The sequence below is a fragment of the Buteo buteo genome, chromosome 11 (genome assembly GCF_964188355.1).
Source record: "Buteo buteo chromosome 11, bButBut1.hap1.1, whole genome shotgun sequence".
NCBI lineage: Eukaryota > Metazoa > Chordata > Aves > Accipitriformes > Accipitridae > Buteo > Buteo buteo.
The window spans coordinates 2,394,383-2,415,550 of record NC_134181.1 but is presented as its reverse complement, the minus strand read 5'-3'; the positions used below and the strand labels follow the sequence as shown (position 1 = coordinate 2,415,550).

Here is a 21,168-nt window from a genome sequence, read left to right as displayed (position 1 = left end):
TGCTGATGTAAATGTGGACTACTTACATATAGGATTTCATATAATCTCATTAGTAATTAATTTTGCATCCCTTTCAACCAGCGTAATAGTTTTAATTACACTGATTACCCTTTTGTGCTCAATACCAACCACTCCTGAAAGGGACCCCCAGCTTGCCATGTAAGAGTACGTGTGTTGACGCAGTGAAAGTGTGAGATACTTTTAACAGCTGCACCTTTGTCCTTAGGTGTTCACTTCAATTTAGGCAGGATGCATTTAACCCGGAGGGAGATTGTGAGCCTCATGGGTTTTTCGTACATTATGTGTTTTTAAATACTGTATGCAGAAAAAAAATGGGTCAGATTGCTTATTTTAGTTGGACTGTGCTTAGGAAAGGGTCAGAGAGACAGTGGTGGTGAGAGCAGGTGCTTTTTTAACAAAAAAAGACAACATGAACTGTATTAATTTTCTGTGCCGTATGTTTCCACCATCTATTTACCAAATTAGATGTGAACACTTTTCAAAATGCCAGAATATTTTTTTGTAAATTTATTTATTGATTTACTATTAATACCCCCAAAACCCAAACAAAAACAAACAAACAAACAAAAGCTTGTACAGGGAATGTTAATAAAAATCATGGACCTCCACCACGCTTTCCCCTTCAAAACTTCACGCAGTTCTGTGCATCTCATTTTTCTTTGCACAGGGCCTATAACAGCATTCCACTGGTGGCTGCTGCTCTCCATAAACCCATCGTGCTGGAAAGTCTTGGTGGCTTTACTGAATAGTTAGTCTTCAGAGGCAGAGGCTTGCTCCTGGGGCTCGCTGAGCCTTGCTCTCCTTGGGGATCACTGAAATGGAGATCTTAGGAAGCAAGGTGGTGTGTTGAGAGAGGGCTTTTGAAGATGCAGATGGTTTAAATACGCTGAGCCACGATTTGCCGTCACTTATCTAGCTCAATCCAACCGCAGTAGCCAGAAAGACAGACATTTTTGTGAAGTTTGTTTAAGTAACCACAATAACTGCAGTTTGTGTTGATGCATTTCTCCAGGTTTTGTACAGGCGCGCTAGGGGAATCTCAGAGTAGACATTACTGAGTAGGTCTGTGCTGTGGTATATACTAAAAGTAAAAGCAGATGAGATGGTTTATTATTTGTTATGCAAGGAAATAATACTGCTGATAAAAACGTACTCTGGAATTATTCTTTTCATTTTTCCACGCTCGCTAGAGCTGAAATCAGTTTCACTTTTCATGCCTTTTAGTTTGGGGAATTTAAAGGAGGTGCTCTCAGTTATATGACTCTGTAGGGGTGTTAGTTAATGAAGTTTTGACAGATTTAAGGTCACATTTTGCATGGTTCAATTCAGCACACTTAGAAATACACAGCAGGGAGAGTTCCTCTCTCTGTGAACTGCTATATGTTAGACTTTTATATATGCTGAATTTATTTTTGTATTGGCACATTTTATGTAGGAAATAAATAGCAAATTTAGGTACAGGTTGTTGTTGGAGTAAGGAACGACTCTAAGTAAAGCTTTATGAACTAGATCATTAACTTCAGAATGATAACCTAATCTTTAAGAGCAGTGGATCCTTTTTATATTGTTTCCAGTTACCTTAGATCAAACATACTTTTATTTTAAAAGAAACATATTGGGACATTAATGGGAATATATTACCTTAACATTACCATAGCTCTTGCAGCGTAATTTTCTCCAAAACCCTCATCATACAACAGTGCTATATTTGAGGGCAGGTGAGTGGAGCAATTTGATTTGGGGTGATGCAGACTGCCAACAGGATACATGATTTGAGGACTCTGACTTTGCTAGTTGCTTTGTTACCGCTGGGTGTCTCAGATTGCCCCCCCACCTCTCTTTTCTTCTCTGTATAGCCCAGTCCATACCTGGCATCTTGCTCAAGTGGAAAGGAGACATCCTAGCCGAGTCTTTTCTTTGGCATCAGTTGTCTAGGCACAGACATTGAGGAGTGTGTTTTTAATTCAATAAATATGCCCAGTTTAGAGGAAGTGTTTAGAAGGTAATTAGTAAAGAATTAACACATTAGCGTACTTAATGTGACTCAGCATTATTTTATTAAAAATGGGCTTGTTTTTGTCAGCTTGATTGACAGTATACTTATTTGCTTTATATTTCCAACATGCTGTTCTGATCATTTAAAAATGTAGCCCTCTAGCAAATGATTGAAGCCAGTATTAAATTTATTCAGAAGAATTTAGTTGATATATTGCAAAAAGTAATTTTAAGCCTTCCAATTTGTATTTTCTGGTGTTTTCCCACAAATATATTTGACTAATGCTATTCAGTATTTTAATCAAAGATATGAAAGAAAATGAATAATTAGTGATATGTAAATGGCAGTGTAATGAAAGTAACAAGTCATTTTTACACTCTGACCTAGATTACTAGATATGATTGACTCAACCTGCCTTTTAATAAAGCTAGATGCAGAATAATGTATTTTTCTAAGAACAAATATTCCAGAATTATTTTTTTATACTGATGACCATTTGGTGGCCTGCCTGATAGGATAAAATATTGTCTTTCACCTCCCGAACCTTTTCCTGCAGGGACTAATGAGAAGACATAGAAGATGGTACGGTATGTTAGATGGTCCATGCTATTCTGTCAATTGAAATATTTAAAATAAAGATGGGATGGCCTCTAACAGATGTTGTACTTCAAAAAGTACATGGTTTTCATGGAGATTGCTTTGCGTGAGGGTCTTTAATTTATGCTATGTAAGACAAACTAGACAATGATCAGCCCTTCGTAACAGTAAAATAGAAAAACCTGTGAATTTCTGGAAACTCTATGGTGGCTGGATATGAAACATGTTATTGGAGTATTTGTTATGGCCTAGAGGCTTTTTTTTCTCTTGTGGTGATGCTGGTAATAATGAAATGATAATCAGAACAAGTTCAGCTTGAAAAATAAGAAATTAATATATGTAATTATTTTGGAAAAAATGTGAGTGGTATATATTTTGGCTTTTTCCTTTACTTTAGTGTGATCTTAGTAGTTTGGAGTCAGACATAGAGCAGCCATAAAAATGCACCTTAAAAAGAAGAGTGGCCTCATATTTTGGAGGCTTCTGCTTAAAAAAGCATTGCCAATAAATGATCTAAAGGGTGGGTTACATCTTCCATGTGTTTACTTGCACCTCTATATGCTTCTCATCACTAGTTACTGAGAGAGAAAAGCTGCAGATATTCTCTGGAACACTGTGAGCCATCTGTCTTCCTTATCTTTTTGGAGGAGGAACTTCCAGTCTTTTATTGCTGTTAATATTTTGAAAAGTTTGGAAGATAAAACTTAGTCCTTAAAACTGTCTTGTAATTCTATCAAAATACTTACTGCTTAATTTTAAATACAGCGTAGAAAGTATGCAGCAGTATGTAGGGATCCTTGGTCCATATTGTCTGCTGTGTATTTGTTCTGGAGAATTACAAATTGAATGTGAATTTATTTCTCCGGAAAGATAACACATCATCAGGCTATATGCATTCTTACTTTATATACATATGGGACAGATAAGTACAGCACAAGGATTACAGTGGTTTTCAATGAGTACTGCTTAATCTTAGCATGAAGAGGACTGCTGCTTTGAGAACAGTTAGGTCAGTCTGTCCTTCACTGCCACTCCTTTTTGTCACGTTAATACTTCAGTTTTATTGGAACTGGATTGTAAAATCACCAAAATAACTTTGTAACAGCCACCATCAGATACGAGCTTTTCACTACACTTGACCTTGGTTAAATTGAACCGATGGCTTAAAGAGGAAGGAGTGTGTAAAGTAGATCATGTTACTGATTTTCCTTTATACTTTAGTATCCTCCATACTGGACTTATTTCCTACTGTTGGGTCTTGCTCTGCTTCATCAAGTGAAATTAAGAACTACAAAAGACAATCTTATGGAAGAAGATCATGGTTGGGTTTTTTTTTCCTACAGCTCCATTCTTTTGGCATTCTGCATTGCCTGTTCCAGATTCCGTAGTAAATGCCAAGGTGATGGAGACCTCGATTAGTCTAAGCCTCTGATGTTTTCAAGGAACTCATTAATTTCTGATACCAAGAAGTTTTGAGTTCTGCACCTACATATATAGTCTAGTTGCCCCAGGTAAACTGATCTGTAAGCCTGTAAATCCACTAAATAAATTTTTTGTTGGCATGAAACACAGTGGATGTTTTTAGTCTTAAGACTCCATGAAGAAAACGTAAAGACTGAAAGGAATCAGCTAGAAGATAGTTATCTTTTTTAAGTGAACATGTTTGTCAGCAGAGCTTCTTACCATTTGAAGGAGCCGTGTTTGCTGTCTGAATGTATTCATGCAATTTTGCCATCAATGATGAATGACAGTGTAGGAAGGTGATAGGCAGGTATTTTCTTAAGTTTTTGGATTGTAGGAATCATCTAAACTCATGACCATACTTCCACTTTCGGGCCCAAACTGTCCTTTTTGTCAATGTTTTAGCTAGAGCGTGTCACTGAAATTTTTTCCTTTTTCCTGTGCACAACTCATTTCTTCTGTGCAACATTTGCTGAAATGGTTACTTGCTGGCTATAAGTGTTACAGGATTTTCAGATGTGAACCTTCTATAAACAACCACTCTTTCAGTGATTCAAAACCTCATTTTTTTAAAGAAACGTCATCTTTTATTGCATTCCTGCAGTAGAAATGGGAAGAAATGATGGAAAAAAGACACCAAAATCCCAGTGTGTCTTGGTTTTGAGCTTTTTATAGGTAGGCAAACATATGTGCTTGCCTAGATTAATAAAAAAAGCTCACAACAACAGTAGCAAGAATGTGTTTTAGAAGGCTCAATCTGGCAAGGACCAGACTGAGGAATTGGCTTTTTTGGTAAACAAACTTCAGCTGTCCCAAAACAGTTACCTATTTTTGAAGGTTGGGGTCTAGAGAAAAGTTTTAAGTTACGGGCTTCTAGAAGAATAATTCTCTGTGATAAGTAAAATCAGCAGATGATGTGATATGAATTGAACCATGGTTGGAAACTATGCTTGAATAATTTTGGAAGAAACTGAAGGAAAACCTATTACATTTTAATTTTTTTTTATTTTATTTTATTTCCTGCCCTGGCAGTTGAATGTTAAATGGGAACTATTAGTTATGGGCTAAAATGGTGTTTAAATGGAAAGGAAGGGAGCAGAGAAAGTAGCTGGTTTTCATTATTAATTCTAATTTTATTATTACGTTTCCTATGGCAAGCATCTCACTGAAGAAGGGATGAAAAATAGAAATCCATGACCTTCAGGCTTAATAGCTTGCACATCCCAAATCATCAAGATTTTGAAGAGAGAACGATAAGAGGAAAAAAGGTGGAGATGGGAGGGAAAAAACCCAAAGAGAAAGGGAAGGATTCAGGTCGGTGGGATAGCACTGCAAGGGTCTGTGCTTCTGCTACAATTCTGATCAGAAAGCCTGGGTTTGTGTTAATATTACTATAAGGAGGGACAGAGAATGTACGTACGGGCATAATATGCTTTGAGTGGGTAGGAGGGAGCTGTCTGTCCCTTCACTCATTTTATCAAATCCGTCAGCTCTTGTATCTCTCACTGAAAGCTTAAAGAGCTTTAAGGAAAGTAAATGTTTGGTCAAAGAGACTGTGGTTCTGTATTCATGAACAATGCCAAGAGTTCACACTTCATTTTAAAAATCTGAACAAAATACTTTTCCTTCTGGTATTTCTAGGACCATTTAAAATCAAAACTAATAGAAATGCATTTATATATCTGTCTGAAAGTGTTAGGGAACATTTTCTTATTCTGAAACGTGACGGGAATAGTGAGAGAAGGGGCTCTTTCATGCTTGCTTTTTAATTTAGGCAAGTTGTCTTCACCAGGGTCACCATGCAATGTGATAATCTTGGAGGCAGCAAGGTTTGGGACGTGGAGGCTTGCAAAGATCGGGCCAGATCACAAAATGTGCTTGAGAGCATTGGTAGCTTCAAAGCATTCTCAAAGACATACATCTCAAAGATATTCTCAAATATCTTACAGACATTTCCTAAAGTATTCTGATTTTTTCTTGATACACATTTTTCACTAGGTTTTCTATTTGAGGAAAGCATGTATCTGTGGTTGTAACTGCAAGCTGAAAGAACAGAAGAATTTAGCGAGCTGCTCTGTTCCAGCTGTGCAATTGCTTATGCTTGCAGTGGAAATAATTGTGCAATGTAAAGAGTGGGCTCTGGCTCTGCGAGAGCTAAAGATCCTGTCACTGTCAAGACAACTTTTTACTGCTGACAGCAAGCAGTAATAGATGACCAAATGTACTTTTCCTAAATACTCCACTGAATTATTTAAAAAAAAAAAAAAAACACAACATTTTTTGGTCTGCTTGTTAATTTTGAAGGCACTCTTTTTTTTGGATTGTTTTCAGTCTTGACTTGAACTCTCACTAGCCTGAGTTAGCTTGAGCGATGTTCCATGTTAGATACTTCTGTGCTTTTGTGCCTAAGTGAAAGGGAAAGGTGACTTCGAGCGTCTTGTTCTGTGTGTGTTAATAGCATGAATTAATCCCTTTTGTTAGAGTGAAGTTTATTATTTTTCAGTTTAACCATATTCTGTTACCTGTTTTGGACCAGTAAAGCAGGATGTTAGAGAAGCCCAGTGGAATTAGGAAGAGAAGTTCATTTTCAGGGTGGATTGTTTATTTTTTTGGTACAATTCCTCTACTTTAAGGTCAAGGGCAGGTAAGAATTACAAAGTTAAAGTGTTGGTTTGGAAGTCAAGTGAGCAGCCAAAGAAAAGCCATATATTTGCACCTGCCCCATTTGCGAAAGGCTCTGCTACCCAGCTCTTCCATAAATCCCATGTTACGTAAAGCTGTTGATCCCTTCGTGTCTTTAATTTTTGCAGCCTTGCTATAGTTTCATATAAAACTTGTGACACTTAACAAACAGAACAGAACTATTAGGTGAGGCTGGTTGAAATTATAGGGCTGAAGTTAAATCCTGTTTTTATCTGGGGAAGCATGGTCATACTGATTAGAAAGTCTGTTTAAGCCACTTGAATCCACTCTATGGACTCTATCCTTTATTATGTTTGTTTGTATCTGTCTTTCTATCAACATGTATTTTGAGAAAATTTCTTCCCCTGCGACCTTTCTCCCCTATGTTAAAGGAAATGGGGATATCTGGTTTTTTATAAGAGACTGTGAATACTGTGGAAGAAAAAGATTTTGCAAATGCAAGCAAAAGCCAAGGACCATAATCAAACTTGCCACTCTATTTGCCCGAGTTGGGCTCTTTCTGAACAAAATATTTATCAATAATGCTGTTTGTCAGAAGTAGAAAGGGTGACATCAGTCATAGTTCTTCAGTTAGCACATTTTTAAGCTAAGACAGAAATATAATAAATTTATCAGTCTTCAGTAGTGCCTGAGGAAATGTAATTTATTACTGTTTTTTAATGTCAGTTCAGTTGGATTTTCCTATCTGGATACACCTGAGATTCATGATAAATTGTGTTATCTTATGAATAACATGTGATTAGTTAAGTGATATCTTTAGTAAGCTGCAGTAAGTAAGTAGCTGTCTTTGGCTCAGCAGATTAAACACAAGGTACTATGCCATTGAGTCTACAGAAACAGCTTTATTTCCAAATCCTTTAATAAATAAAAAAAAAAGGGTGGGTGGGTGGTAAAGATAAAGATGGCAATTCTCCCCTTCTACTCTCATCCATTTGTATCTTAATTTCAGAAGCTGTACAGTAATTCAAATAGAAACTGCAAAATAATAATTTTGTTCAGGGTAAACCCTGCAGATATTAAGAAGAGCTTGTTGCTCATTCCTTCATTTAAAGTTCAGTCAGATGGTTTAATTTAAGACTGGGATCTTTTCCCTGTTCTTGCTTTTATTCTCATTTCTTCAGTGACTGATTATATAGCTAGTTGTGCCACAATAACAAGCTAGGCAATATTTAATGAAATCTAAGATGGTTATTAATGTTAGCATGTATTAAGTGGAAAATATGAAAAAGTCTTTTTTAGCATTAGATTGTTCTTTTAGTTTTCAAAGTCCAGACAGATTTTTTTTTTAAAGTGATTTTAAACATGTATTAAGTAGACTGTGCATGAGGGACGAATGGATAAAGAGAAGCCTAAAGAAGCAAAATGGTTCTTAGTTTTGAGAAATGGCCTTTTCCTGGCTTCCAAGCATCCTAACATGTTTTCTAGCTATAGGGAAAAATATAAAGGCAGTAATTGGTAGCAAGTAAACATACCAGTGCGACATTCAGTTTAGAGCCAATCACCTGGTTTGCAAAACCCAAACAGTTTGGCATAATGCTAGTGGAAATGAATCTGCCTTTAATAATCTTCCATTATTGAATACTGAAGCCTGGAGTCCTTGGGATCTGCACAAACAGGACGTGACAAAGAGGAAAACCCATTCTAACTGCGATTTTTATAATGTTTGATGTCTTATCAATCTGATTTTTTCAAACTATGCAACTGGAAACCAAGTGCAGTGTATGTAGCTATCACTGCTGTAGTCGTGAATTGGGATTGGAGTATTTTTAAGCTTAACTGAGTTGGTTTTAATCTGGCTAGTTGCGGGGAATGGAGCAGCAGCAGTCAATCTGTGACCTTGTCAATGGAAATTCAGAAATACCTGGGTTTGTCAGCCCCTGCTGATGTCGGCGTGTTGTCTGTTTTACCTCTGTGAAAACTAGCTCAGCTTCTTCATTACATCCTATAAAAATGCTTCCCACTTCTTTGTGAATGAAAGCTTAATTATAAATAGTTTATCAAGTAGGAAGAGACAATAGGAAAAGTACATAACCATTCGCATGAAACCAATAGGGAAGTGTAAAAAGCAAAAAGTATTTTATGCAAGTATTGCCTTGGTGTGGTTTTGTTTTTTGGGTTTTTTTGGGTTTTTTTTTTGGTAGGCAGTATAGTAAAGGCAGATTATCACTAGGAATCTAAAGGTTTGGTATAAGATAACATATACCAGAGTTATTTGGTTTTCTCCAGAGTGTCTACTATAAAAGGGAGTTCTTTTGAAGTGCACTGGAAGGCGTGCAGTTGAGAACATACAATGAAACAGGGAAGCCGGTACTGTTCTAAGTTTTAGGCTTTGTTGTAAAACAGCTTGTATGTGAGAATGATAGGCTTGTTCAGGTGCTCGCAGTCGTTCTGAAGTTTGTTGTTCTGAAATAAATGAGAAAAAAATACATTTAAGACCTGCAGGTAATCAACAGGACAGGCTGTGATGTGGTTCTGACAGTATGGATTGTATAGTTCCAAAACAAATACCGTAGGACAAGAGAATTTTGCTTACTCCTGTAAAAACAAAATGTAGCATCCTTCTGCAGTTTGATGCTGACTGTATCTCAGAACACCCAAGATCCCTATAAAATCCTGACAACACCCCTGAAGGTCATTTATGGAGGTCACCTCTTTTTACCTCCCACACTCCCTAGAGAAATTCTGGTCTACCCACTCCTTCATGGCCACCCACCCGCAGATCAGCTGAGAAATCATACTTTGTTAAGAAAAACCTTTGTTAAGAATGTTATTTTTGTTCTTTGTTCTCTTTTCTTCGTTTGAAAGATGTCTTTTGTTCGCTGCGGTTCAAATACCATAGTTTAAAAATACATCATTTGCGGAATATAGAAATTAAAACTGAATATGTATATTTTAGCTGAATTTAAAAAATGAGACTGGGGACTTGTCATTGTTTACATACATGTATTTTATTCTGATTTGTGTTTCAAGAAGTAAATGAAAATTAGACTAATCACAGGAACATTTTTATGCCAGCACTTTTAGATGGATCAACTGTTCTTTGGTTTTTGAAGCCTATAGGGGACTTAGAGTCTTCCCCAGTCAAATGCAGATGTGTTTAGAGTAAGCATTGATTAGCAGTGATTCTTAAATCTACACCTTCATATACAATAGGAATATAACCATTACAGTAATAAATTGTCAAAAGTTGAATGCCTTTGGCTGTGAGAGAGAGTATCTTGGATCTGTGTCTGTTTATATAACAGTGAAAGCATTACTCAGTGATACCGTTGTGTGCTATTGATGTTATCACACTCTTAGTGTAACCTGCGCAGTCTGTCCCACTTAGTCTTTGCAATAATCATTAACAGAATTATGAATCTCATAAGGCAAAACACGGCGAGCATCTAGTATGGGAATCTTTCCATATGCATACCATGCTTTCTCGGAAACACAACTGTTACTGATAGACAAGTTTTCTTGTGTTTCTTTTTAATGGCCTTTGGTTTTGCATCTGTTTTGAGTTAGATGGTTCATAATGCATTTCTGATTGTGGTTGTTTACAAGCTGCTTTCTCCATTGCTTTCCCTGCAGGTGTTGCAGGGTGCTCAGCTGATAGCTGTTGCTTCTGCTGAGCCTGCGTCAGGGGGTGTTGATGGATCCCCGCTCCAAGGGAGTGATATCCAAGTCCAATATGTGCAGCTGACACCAGTGACAGACCACTCTGCGACTAATCAAGTATGTATATATATCTTTTTGCCATTTGAATGTACTTAACTTGATTGAAACATCTGTCAGATGAACTGTATATCTGTCCACAAATACTGCAGTCCCAATGAGTTTATGATCCTGTTTCCAAACTGTAAAAAAAAAAAAAAAAAAAAAAAAAATCAGCTATAATAAGAAACATAATTTTGTTAAAGGTATAAATGGTCTCTGACTATTCCTGCTTCTATGTTCTTGCTCAGTGTCTCTAGAGAATAGTTATTTTGGTCATCATTGTTCTTCTGCATCCTTGAAGGCTGAGAGCCATGTTAAAGGACAGGGCAAAAAACTTGCTTGGAATCTATCCAAAAAGTATTTTTCAGACTGAGGTTTCTCTTAAAAATGTTAGTGCCTTTCTGACAGCAGTTTTCCAGTTATTTTGATCAACAGCCTGGATTTCCCACAGGAGTCGCGATGTTAGCAATTGCAAGTAAACACTTGATCCTGTCAGTTACGATGGAGGCATTATCTTTTTTTTTTTTTTTCCTTTTTAAATCAGTTTGAACTGTCATGTACCTGGGTCTAGGAAAGGTTTCTCATCAGCTTGAAGCTGTGACTGGTGACAACACAAGAACGTTGACTTAAAACCTTTGTCAGAAGTTTTTCTGAAGATGGTTACATATTTTTCCATGAACCCCACTGTAGTGGGCTGCTTTTCTAGAGAATGCCAAGTGGTTGTGAAAAATAAGCTGTTGCTTGCTAGCCAAAATAGAATGGTGTCCTTAGTAGCCAATATTAGAGTGGAGTTTTGTCTGATACATACCCAGTTTTGTAGAGAATTCTGATCTGGTTACAAACATTTGGATATTGGATCTCTTGAGACAAAAAAAGTATTGCATAAGAAATCAAGGGAATAATCTTGTCCAAACTTAGCATGCGTAAAACTCAAATGCTTAGTGCTTCTTCCGTGGGCAAGGCAATTTGCAGATCAGTTTGATATATGAAGTTAGAGCACATTAGTTATCCCAGTGGCAAAGAGGGCCTTGGGCAAAAGATGGAGCTGCATCGCATATCGCCAAAGCGCGATCTGCGCTGGCTGGTGCTGGCAGGGAGACCAGAGCTCTAAACTCTTAGTTGCCCCAGTCCATGCTGGCTCCCCACCTGGATGCTACAAAGTGCTTTTCAGAAAAATTACGTTCCCTGCCAAAAAAGGTCAGACTGCCTGGCGTGCGAGTGTGCTGTGCTGTAAGATTGCATTCTCTTTTCTGTACACTGATCTTCCTGTGTAGATGAGCCCTTAATAGTTGTTTTTCCCTCTTTGCTAGATTTATCTCTGCACTAACCTTCTCAGTATTTTATTCATAGTCACTTGTAATAGTACACTGGACAATAAGAGTGTTGCTACAGGGATCGTGCCTTATTTCTTATAAATCTTCAAGTACTGCTGGTCCCATGCAATTAATAAAGCATATAGGCATCAGGTAGTGAGAGGTGTTTCTCAGGCTGCTGTCCTCACTCTGAGCCTAGGAAATTCTCAAATCTACCTCCCCCAGGCTTCCTTTTAGGTCTGTTCCTCGTGCCTGTCCTCCCTTCTCAGCTAGCACTGATGGGCAGGAGGTTCTGCAGTTCAGCTATAAACATCAGCATCCATCTCCCACACGACTGGCAGCCACCAGAGGAGTTGCTTTTCTCTTCAGGGACACTTTGCACCGTGTTAGGTTTTAATATTGTGGTTAACCACAGAGATTTATACAAAGCTGAAGAGAAGCAGAAAAGGAATGTGAAATAAGAAGAGTATGAAAGGAAAAACAGACAAGACTAAAAATAAGTTTGCCATAAATATTTCCTCAGTTTACACAAACTAAAAACTAAGGATCTGTTAATGAATTGGAGAAACCAGCTTGGTATTTGCATTTCTCTGAGTTATATGGATAGTTCAGGAGCTTTTTTTGGCTAAAATTATGGAATAGTCCTGCATCATCTTAGAAAGATCTCTTTTCCGAAGGGAAAAGTCTTATCAGAAGGGAAAACCCTCTCAGTGAGGCTGTAGTGACACTTTCACCTGTTTTCATATGGTTCTTTGTCAAGGTACTGAGATGTTCTCAACAATTTTGTGTCTATTTATCAATCAAAGCTTATAAAAGTGGAGTTTATTATTGACCTGGCTTGGATGCTATGCCCTAGACAAATTCTGTGCTTGAAACACCGCAAGTGTGAATTTATTTAATGTCTGAAAACAGGATACCGGTTTTCTGACCTCTTTTCTTGAAAGCCATGCCTTTGGAAGCAATCACACATGCAAAGCTGAAGGTAGGAGTGAGGCTATGTGAAATGAACCCATTCTCTGGCTTCAGCTGAAGCAGACAGCAATATGCACTTCAGCTTAGTATTTTCAATGTATTCATGCACGATTTTCTATTTGCAAATTAGCTGTAGGCAGAAGTGTTAATAGCTAGGATTCTGACAGTTGTGTAGTGACCCTAAACCACATATGTAAACACAAACTATTAATATATGAACAGCGTTTTGCTGGTGTAAAATTCCAAATGCATGTACAGAGGGAGGCATGGTTTGAAATCAGATGCATTTGGGGGATTTAGGTTTAGTTGGCTTATTTTTGTGTCTCGATAGCATTCTTCCTTACAGCAGCTTGCAAAATTTAGGAATACAGACTGTGATGATGACGAATATTTGGATTAATTCTATGCTCAAATTCATATGCTGGTGGTAAATTTTGTTAGATTTGGAAAAAAACATGATTCCAAATCTAAAGGGTGCTTCTAATCCCTTTGGGCAGTTGTCGTCTTCTGGTCTGAATGTTGGATAAATATTCAGTATTGCTGTTGTCGCTATTATTTGAGAATTATATTACTTCAATACAGTTTTCCTCTAATGGGAAAGAAAACTTTGATGATGATTTGGAAACTTACCTTCTATCAAATTTAGCAATCTGATGGCATTATTCACCACTTTGGCACTAATTTATTGAACAATTAAGTAAACACCAAATTAACTATAAAGTTGAACAGGAAAAAATCTTGTAGCTGTGTGCAGTTACTGGCAATAAAGCAGAGAGATGAAGAGAAACCATTTGACAACAAAACCTTAATTTAGGAGGAATGTTTTATAATTTTGAACCTCCAGTATTTTCATTTGAATAAATAAGTTGCAACTATAGTAAGACCTAAAGGATGGGAAATCTAGTTGAGTTTCCACCCTTGTGTCTTTGGATCATATTGCAGATATTAGGCTGAGAACGTAAAGCAGGGCTTCAAGTACAACTTTTTCATAACAGAAGTACGGTCACAGAAATAATTCTATATCCAGGGTGTTACATAAAGTGTCTATTAGATGCATTTATGGAGGGAAAAATCCGTCAAGGGCAGATTTCTGGAATCTGTGGGAGTGTACAGGAAAATATCATTAAATGCTTGCCCTTTTCTTGTAGTTTATCTATGCTTGTGATACTGGCTGCTGTCAGGGGAAGGTTTATGGGGTGTGATGGACTTTATCCAAGTCGATACAGCTGTTCTTAAATGCTATTCATCTTACAGCTCTAAAGATGGAGCTTGTTTCATAATCTAGTTCTCCTTACTCCAACGAACTTGCCTAAAAGGACAGTTTGTTACAGGATCATCCTTTCACAGCATTGTCAGACTACTGGTAGGCAGTAATTTAATTTTTAAGGAAACTTCCTTTGAAAGCTGAAGTCAATTGTGTTTACTTTAAATTCTTTCACAGAGGACTGTTTTTGCTTGGAAAGCGAGTAGAATCAGGCCTGTAGGAAGAATTTTATTTGAGAAAAAAATTCACTATAGTAGCACTAGTCTTATTTTACACAAAATAGAAGAAGACTGCAGTGGGTGAGGTCAGCAGTTTTAGACTGTATCCTGCACCAGCTGGGGAAATTCCAAGCACAGGGCAAACCGGTTATTTTGTTCTCCTTAATCTACAATAGTTCTGTCACTCCCAGACTTTGTACTGTCTTTTCTATGATCACCCGTGGTGGACTTTCCTTCTATAGCACTTGCACCCCCGAGCTGTCAGTACGTACAGCATGCTGGGACAAGTCCTTCCACAGCTTCGGCACATGTTCTGCCAGACACGGGTTTTATTTTGTTTCTTTTTAGAGCTGGTTCTTTTTGGGGGAGAGAGAGGAAATAATTGTTTTCTATTTGCTCTCTTCATGCCACTCGTGATTTTATAGATCCTTATCATGATTTCATTATTTTAGCCTTCTCCTTCCAGCGTGAAGAGCATTAGTCTACTTAGACTTCATGTGAACTCCTTATGTTATTTTTGGTGCCTTTGTAAATGTATTCCCATTTCAACTCTCTCACAGGGCTGATAGCCGTGCAGATTTTGGATTGGTACATACAAGAACTTTATATTAGTATAATATGTTCACATTCCCTTGGCTACACCAATGGAAGGCACTTTTGTATTGATTTACTGATTTCATGTTTCCTTTTGCAGGGCACTGACGCCCTTCAATCAGCTATCCAGCCAGAAATGCAGATAGAACACGGAGCAATCCAAATTCAGTAAGAGAATTATGAAAAGCTGTGTCAACTGAGATGTCAGCGAACCACAGTCAGAAGTTAAGTGCTGTAGTCTTCGTGCAACAACAGGAGAATGGAAATGCCTATTAGACCAATGGTCACACCTCGAACATCTCCTGCAAATAGCAGAGTTTGATGATCTGGTTGTCCTCACCTGGAATAAATCAGACCCATTTACTTAAATTGGAGCTACATCACTGCATCAATTGAGTATCTGGCCTTCAGAAAAAATAAATGGCCAGCCCTTAGGTACACTTAAAGAGGAAAAAAAATCTTTCAGAAAGAGGGAAAGAAATCTAATGAATCAAAACCATGAGACTAAATTAATGTTTCATCCCGTTCATTTCTTCTGTGAAATACGCCATTTGAATGTCTGCAGATATCTTAGGAAGTGTATTGCTGCTTTGCAATACTTGCTTTACCACATATAGAAGATCAAGAGCTCAAATATTTTTCACTGTTTAAACTGCTTTTTTTATTTGCTATGGTGTTTATAACAAAAATGGAAAATATTTAAAAAAAGAAAAATCCCATAACTGCAAGTATTAGCCTTTTGCTGGTGTTTTCTGTTCAGTGTAATGAAAACTGTATTTGCAGAAGACTAACAATTTTGTTTGTACTGTTGCTTATCTACTTTTCTAGGGGAAAATGCTTTTAAATGCTGTAATTATGCATTTCTAATGAAAAATAAATGTGTATTTATGAATAGTGCAGCTCTAAGTTGCTCTCTGCCTTAGGAATGAATACGGTTTGACTGGACTGTGCTGTAAGAGTGTAGTTCTGGAGTTTTTGAAGACAGATGCTATCTGGCAAGCCCTGCTGTCAAACTGAGAAGTAAGATAAGTCTGTAAGGAAGATATAAATCTTAGATCATGTTGTTATCTAAATTTCCAGTGCAAGAAAAATGTGATAGTTAAGCTTTTGAGTCTGCGAATCCTATTTTATACAATGAATTTATGAAGTAATTTTTTAAAAATATGAACAATTCTTCTGAGCACTTTCCCTTTTAGTTCCTCCTACCTCCTTTGTGGCAATACCTCAATTTGGGATTCATCCATAAAAAGCTGGGCTGCAAAAATCTGACGCCTATGTTGTTATCCAACCTGCAACAGCAATGTGAAATCCTCTTTCCACTGAAACTTATGGGAAATTTGATAACGATTTCTAGAAAGCTACATTCTCATATTTGCTAAGCTTGAGTGGAAATGATACGTTTGCTGTAAACCTGATGATTTTAATGGTGCATGTTTTAGAAAGAGTTTCTTGCTATATGTTTATTGTCAATATCTGGCTCATAATGCATTTAATGTATTAATGAATGGGGCATAGGCACAAATTCTACATGGTTGAATTCAGGATAACTTTTTTAATGAAAGGAAGAGTTAAGCACACCCAATTTCTGGGAATGTTGTCCCTGGTAAGTATTACACTTTATGTAAATTCCTACTTCTCTTTAGGATATTTCTTGACGCACAAGTACAATGCAAACTGAACCACAGCTTATTGAATACAATGTTTGCAACAGGCCAAGAATTTGGCTACTCTTCAGTTTCTTTTTTTAATAGTGTTTCTCAGACTGGGTGATGTTTGAAGAGCTTGGCATCCAAATAGAAGCCTAAAAATAAAGCAAGGCCTGTACATTTTAGCATGGCTGTTTAATAATAATTTATCGCTTGGAAATGACAGTGAGAAAGCTGGGATGGCAAAGCCACTGCATGCTACCACATACCACTCTCTTGCTATATTCATATTGGCCACGGCGGCTTTCCTGTTGTGTTAGAAAGTTTTACTCTTACCCAGCTTTCTTTCTGCGTCCTAGGCGTCTTCTGCTTTTAATGGGACCACACGTGCATTTAAACTGTAGGTATCTGTCTTTGTTTCATGGTGCAATTAAGAATTCTGTTCTCTTTGCATTTTTCAGCTCAGGTACAAGATGAAATTGAGTTCAGGAGAGGTTTCCTTTAGCCACTAGACTGCTGCATGCTCAAGTCCCTTCTGCTAAAAGTGATTGTAAAGGCATATCAAGCAGTGAAGTAGCATTCACTAGATTTCAAGAGAATGAAATCTACTTCACCAGTGTGGAATGGAGAGTGTACAAATCAATTGAAACAGGTCAGGAGAGCAGCGTAGTAAGATCCTCCAGTGCATTCAGATGTTAAGACTGTGTGTTCCTCAAGATGTGAATTTTTCTCAGTGTTATGTCAATGCTTACATGAGTCTAAGCTGTGTCACGCTATGTTTATACTTCAAAGAAAAGAGACTTCAACATTGAGCCAGGTATTTCTATGAGTAATCCCTGTCCCTGTTCCCTTTCTGTAGATTTTACGTCATTGGAAGATTTATGTCCCTGTCCAGGGAGGAAATGTCTTCTCTTCAGGAATGCTTTATTTGTTTTCTAGATGTCACAGGGTGTGTCATGTACAAATAAGTCATTCCCTAGAAGAGTAATTCAGGAATGAATTCCTTTCTAGGAAATGCTTGTGACTGTGAAGAGTCTGTGAGGTTCTGTGCAAGTGTGAAGAGTATGTTCATACAGAGGTTATCGTAAGAATAACATATCAACGTAACAGTAAGAAATCCTAAAAGTATTATAAGATAACTCAAGGAATGAAAATCTTGCAGGGGTACTGAGGGTTTTGCCTGGCACTCTGTTCAGGTAGGTTAATGTTGTTTCATCATGGATGCAGTTCTGCCCTTGAAGACTGTTTGACCGTTTTCAGTAGGTCACCTAGAAATGAGTTCTCATTATATCTCCTTCTGTTATTCACAGCCTCTGCCTTCTGTAATAATAAGGTTCTTTTCCCTCAGCAAACCTTCTAACATCCTCATTTTTAACTGTTCTTTTTCTCCTTGTGCTGCTTTTGTCCAAGAGTCAGAGATTGAGAACACATGACCGAGAGTCTTCAGGGGGATGTTTCTTGTAAGGTTAGACTAGGATCAGATGCATATTTTATTTGTAATTAATCTTGTGAGCTGCAGAATACTGTTTTCATGGCTTTGATTTTATTTTGTGTAATAATGTTTAGGCATGCAGGCTTTGGGGAAGGAGAGCCTCTGGTTCCCCTACCTGGCCCTATCGGTTATTTTCGGTATTAAGTTCACTATAGCCGGGACCTCACTATTTATCTTGATGTTGTACTAAAGCTCTTGACATGTAGTTATGGCTGCACAGGCAGTATGGTACCATTATAATGACCTTTTGGATCATTTAATTTTGAATCCCACCTGAAAGAGCATCCATCTCATGAATTCTTAAGGGCTTCTGTGGTCCTGATGTAAAAACTAATCAAAATGTTATGGTTTGATGGATTGTACAACTAGAAGTTGGTCTAAAAAAAGTGAAGGATGTGGGTTATTTCTTTTCTGTTTTTCTTTCTTTCATTCCTTTTTTAAGGAAAACTCCAGTTTTACATATTTCGTCTTGCAAAACAAAACTATAAAAATGAGCACCCTTCTGTGACCCAAATATGGAATGCCTTCATTAGCTGCATTTTTAGGTTTTTCAGTATTGACAGTTTGCCTGTAAAGCAATGAATGCTGGCCAGAATGTTGCTCTAGTACCCGTCTCCTTCATGGAGATCCTGGCATGCGTACGGGTATGGTCTGATGGCCCTGTACTTTATTATCCACTTCACAGAATTGCTATGGAGTTTCATGTTAGAAAATACAGTGAGAAAACCAGTATCTATAACCTCCCCCCCGGCCCCCCCATATCACTGTAGGATCTCACTCTGGGCAAACTTCTGTTGGCAATTAGTGTTCCTTCTGAATTCATAATTATCTAAGTACTGAAAATTTAGAGCCATAACGATAATTCAACAAAAACTGTTTCCCATTATCAGAAGTAAGAATGCTCCTTTCATTCACTGCAATCCCAAAGCACTTCTATAAGCTCTGCTGATTTAGATGAGTACTCGACAGTCAAACCTCATTTCCTTGAATGAAGCCGGGAATAAGAAAGTCATTCAGTTAGAGTGGTGTTTGTGGTAAACTGAGATTGCTTTTTTAATGCGCTGGTACAAACAGACATGCTTCGTTTTTCTGCTAAACAAGGGTTGACATATTTAGAGGTTGTTTTATACCCCTCAAAAATAGGAGTAACTAACTGTGCAGCAAGTGGAGGCAAGAGGAGTTGTGCAGAGCTGAAGTTAGAGCTGAAGTACATGGGACGCGATTGCCCACGTGGGGTTTGGCCAGGGCAAGGGGTTAACACTCCTCCTCTTTCAAAAGGTGCCAGGGGATTTTTAATCAAGTCTTGTTCTTTAGAGTGATAAATTGGATTGAACTGGATGAAAACCTATTTTTCCTCATCTACAACTTCACATGCAGAGTTCAATTCAAGAGCAAATGTCTCCTTTGTTTGACTTTTTTGCCTTTTTTTAAACTTATGTGAATTCTACTTTTGAAAGCTTTCTCATGTTTGTTTCCTATTCAATTTTTTAAAGTATACATTGTGCAATGGAAAAATGTCCTTTAATGATATTTAATAAAAATCTTATATTTTGGGCAGAATTCTTAGGATTTTGGTCAGCAGCAGGGATATTTTTAATTGACCGGTACACTGGGAGAAGTTCTGTTCTTCCAGTCCCTCAGGTTAATCTGTGTTTTTGAATGTTGAAGTAAACTGTCCAGTTTCATCTCTGTCCATCAGCTTGGGTTAAGCATGAGTTAATATGTGTTATATAATCTTCCAGTAAATATTTTATTTCAGATTTTTTCATACTAGTTAAAGGAAACTTAATCTGGTTGTGAAACAGATCAACAAAAGCCTGGATGAAAAGCTGAGTTTAGCCTGACATCTCTCCATGCTACACTGTGATGCCAGCCAGCTGTAAGAACAGACTGTTCATTGTCCCTCACTATGCCACGATCTGGACATTTATGGTATTTGATTTGAAAATAATAGTTATCCCCATTTTCCACACTGTTTTTCTTAAAGAGTCTTTGGGATTTCTGTTTCCAAGATGCACTGGGGTTGGTTTGTCAAACTGTTGAGTGCATCATATAAGGATCTGAGAATTGAAGCAAGTACACTGAAATCAAAGGGACTCTACGCTTTTGTTATTACCACAGGGAAAGCAAATCTCCTATATATATATTTAAAATAATTCAATTTTTAATGGATTAACTATATATTAAATTTACCATTGGCTTTCTGGGTAAAGCAGAAAAAAACCTGGGAGCTGGCCAGCAGCATTTGACTAGCTGAAAGGTGCACGTCAGCGTGCTTGGTGTGTGTCTGTGTGTGTGTGTGTATAGAGATATATATATTTATATATGGCTGTCTTGTTGCTTGAGTTTGCATGGGGTTGACTTACCTCCTCCTACTTTGGTCCTAGAGGTCATCTCTCCCCTCTTCTCGCTTCCTTTTGATACATTTTTTACTCTCCTATTTCTATAGCATTTATTTTTAATCTTGTGAGAAACATAGATCCATTTTGCTGCTTTGATCTTACCAGAGGAGCTGGGCTGGCCACCTCTGACTAAAAAGAAATAAATAAGAAGCCTTTGGTCTGCTGGATTCTGAATTGCATTTAACAGGAAAAAAAACCCAGTGCACGGGGAAGAAGCTCTCTTACTTGGCTTATTTAATAGTTATAAAAATTGCCACAGTTAGAAATTATGTGTCTGCCATTAATTAGTAACATTTTCAATTTAGTAACCAGATTTTCCTCTGCTGTTCCCATGTGGTAGCAAAAATTAAACCTTCTTTTGCAAGCACCCAGAATGCATGAGTAGGTGGTACTGTGAATTGCACTGAGAATTCTGCTAACTCCCAGTCTAGGTTAAACAGCAGCTAAACTTGTCCTTTGATGACTTTCCTCCCCAAAATGCCTGCTTCTGCCTCCCTGGTGTCATAACCCTCTTAGGGTGGCCCTTCTCTAATAATCACAAATTGGTATGATTTAATCAGACACAAATGATGTGCTCTTTCTAAAGGAGAGTGGGCTCAGTTCTGCTTCCCATCCCAGCGTGTGTGAAACGCTGTGCTCTCTCGTTGGGGCCATCTGCCTTGCATAATTGCTGTTATTTAACAGCAATTTTATTACTCAATCCTACTTCAACTCTCTTAATCCCCCTGCTCTAATGGGCTCCGTGCTCTCTTCAGCAAAACCAGAGAAGAAATAAAAAACCCAAAATGTT

General features: G+C 37.6%; 1 protein-coding gene across 3 annotated transcripts in view; it reads left to right on the top strand.

Moving 5' to 3' along the window:
* BANP (BTG3 associated nuclear protein) overlaps positions 1-20,061 on the top strand; it is a 158,717-nt gene extending 138,656 nt beyond the window's left edge. For all 3 annotated transcript variants that reach the window (XM_075039866.1, XM_075039865.1, XM_075039869.1), the window contains 2 exons: positions 10,352-10,495; positions 14,939-20,061. In XM_075039866.1, the coding sequence (XP_074895967.1) occupies positions 10,352-10,495; positions 14,939-15,010 (216 nt within the window). In that variant the 3' untranslated portion in view covers positions 15,011-20,061. The remainder of the gene's footprint in view (positions 1-10,351; positions 10,496-14,938) is intronic.
* Positions 20,062-21,168: the final 1,107 nt, after the last annotated feature.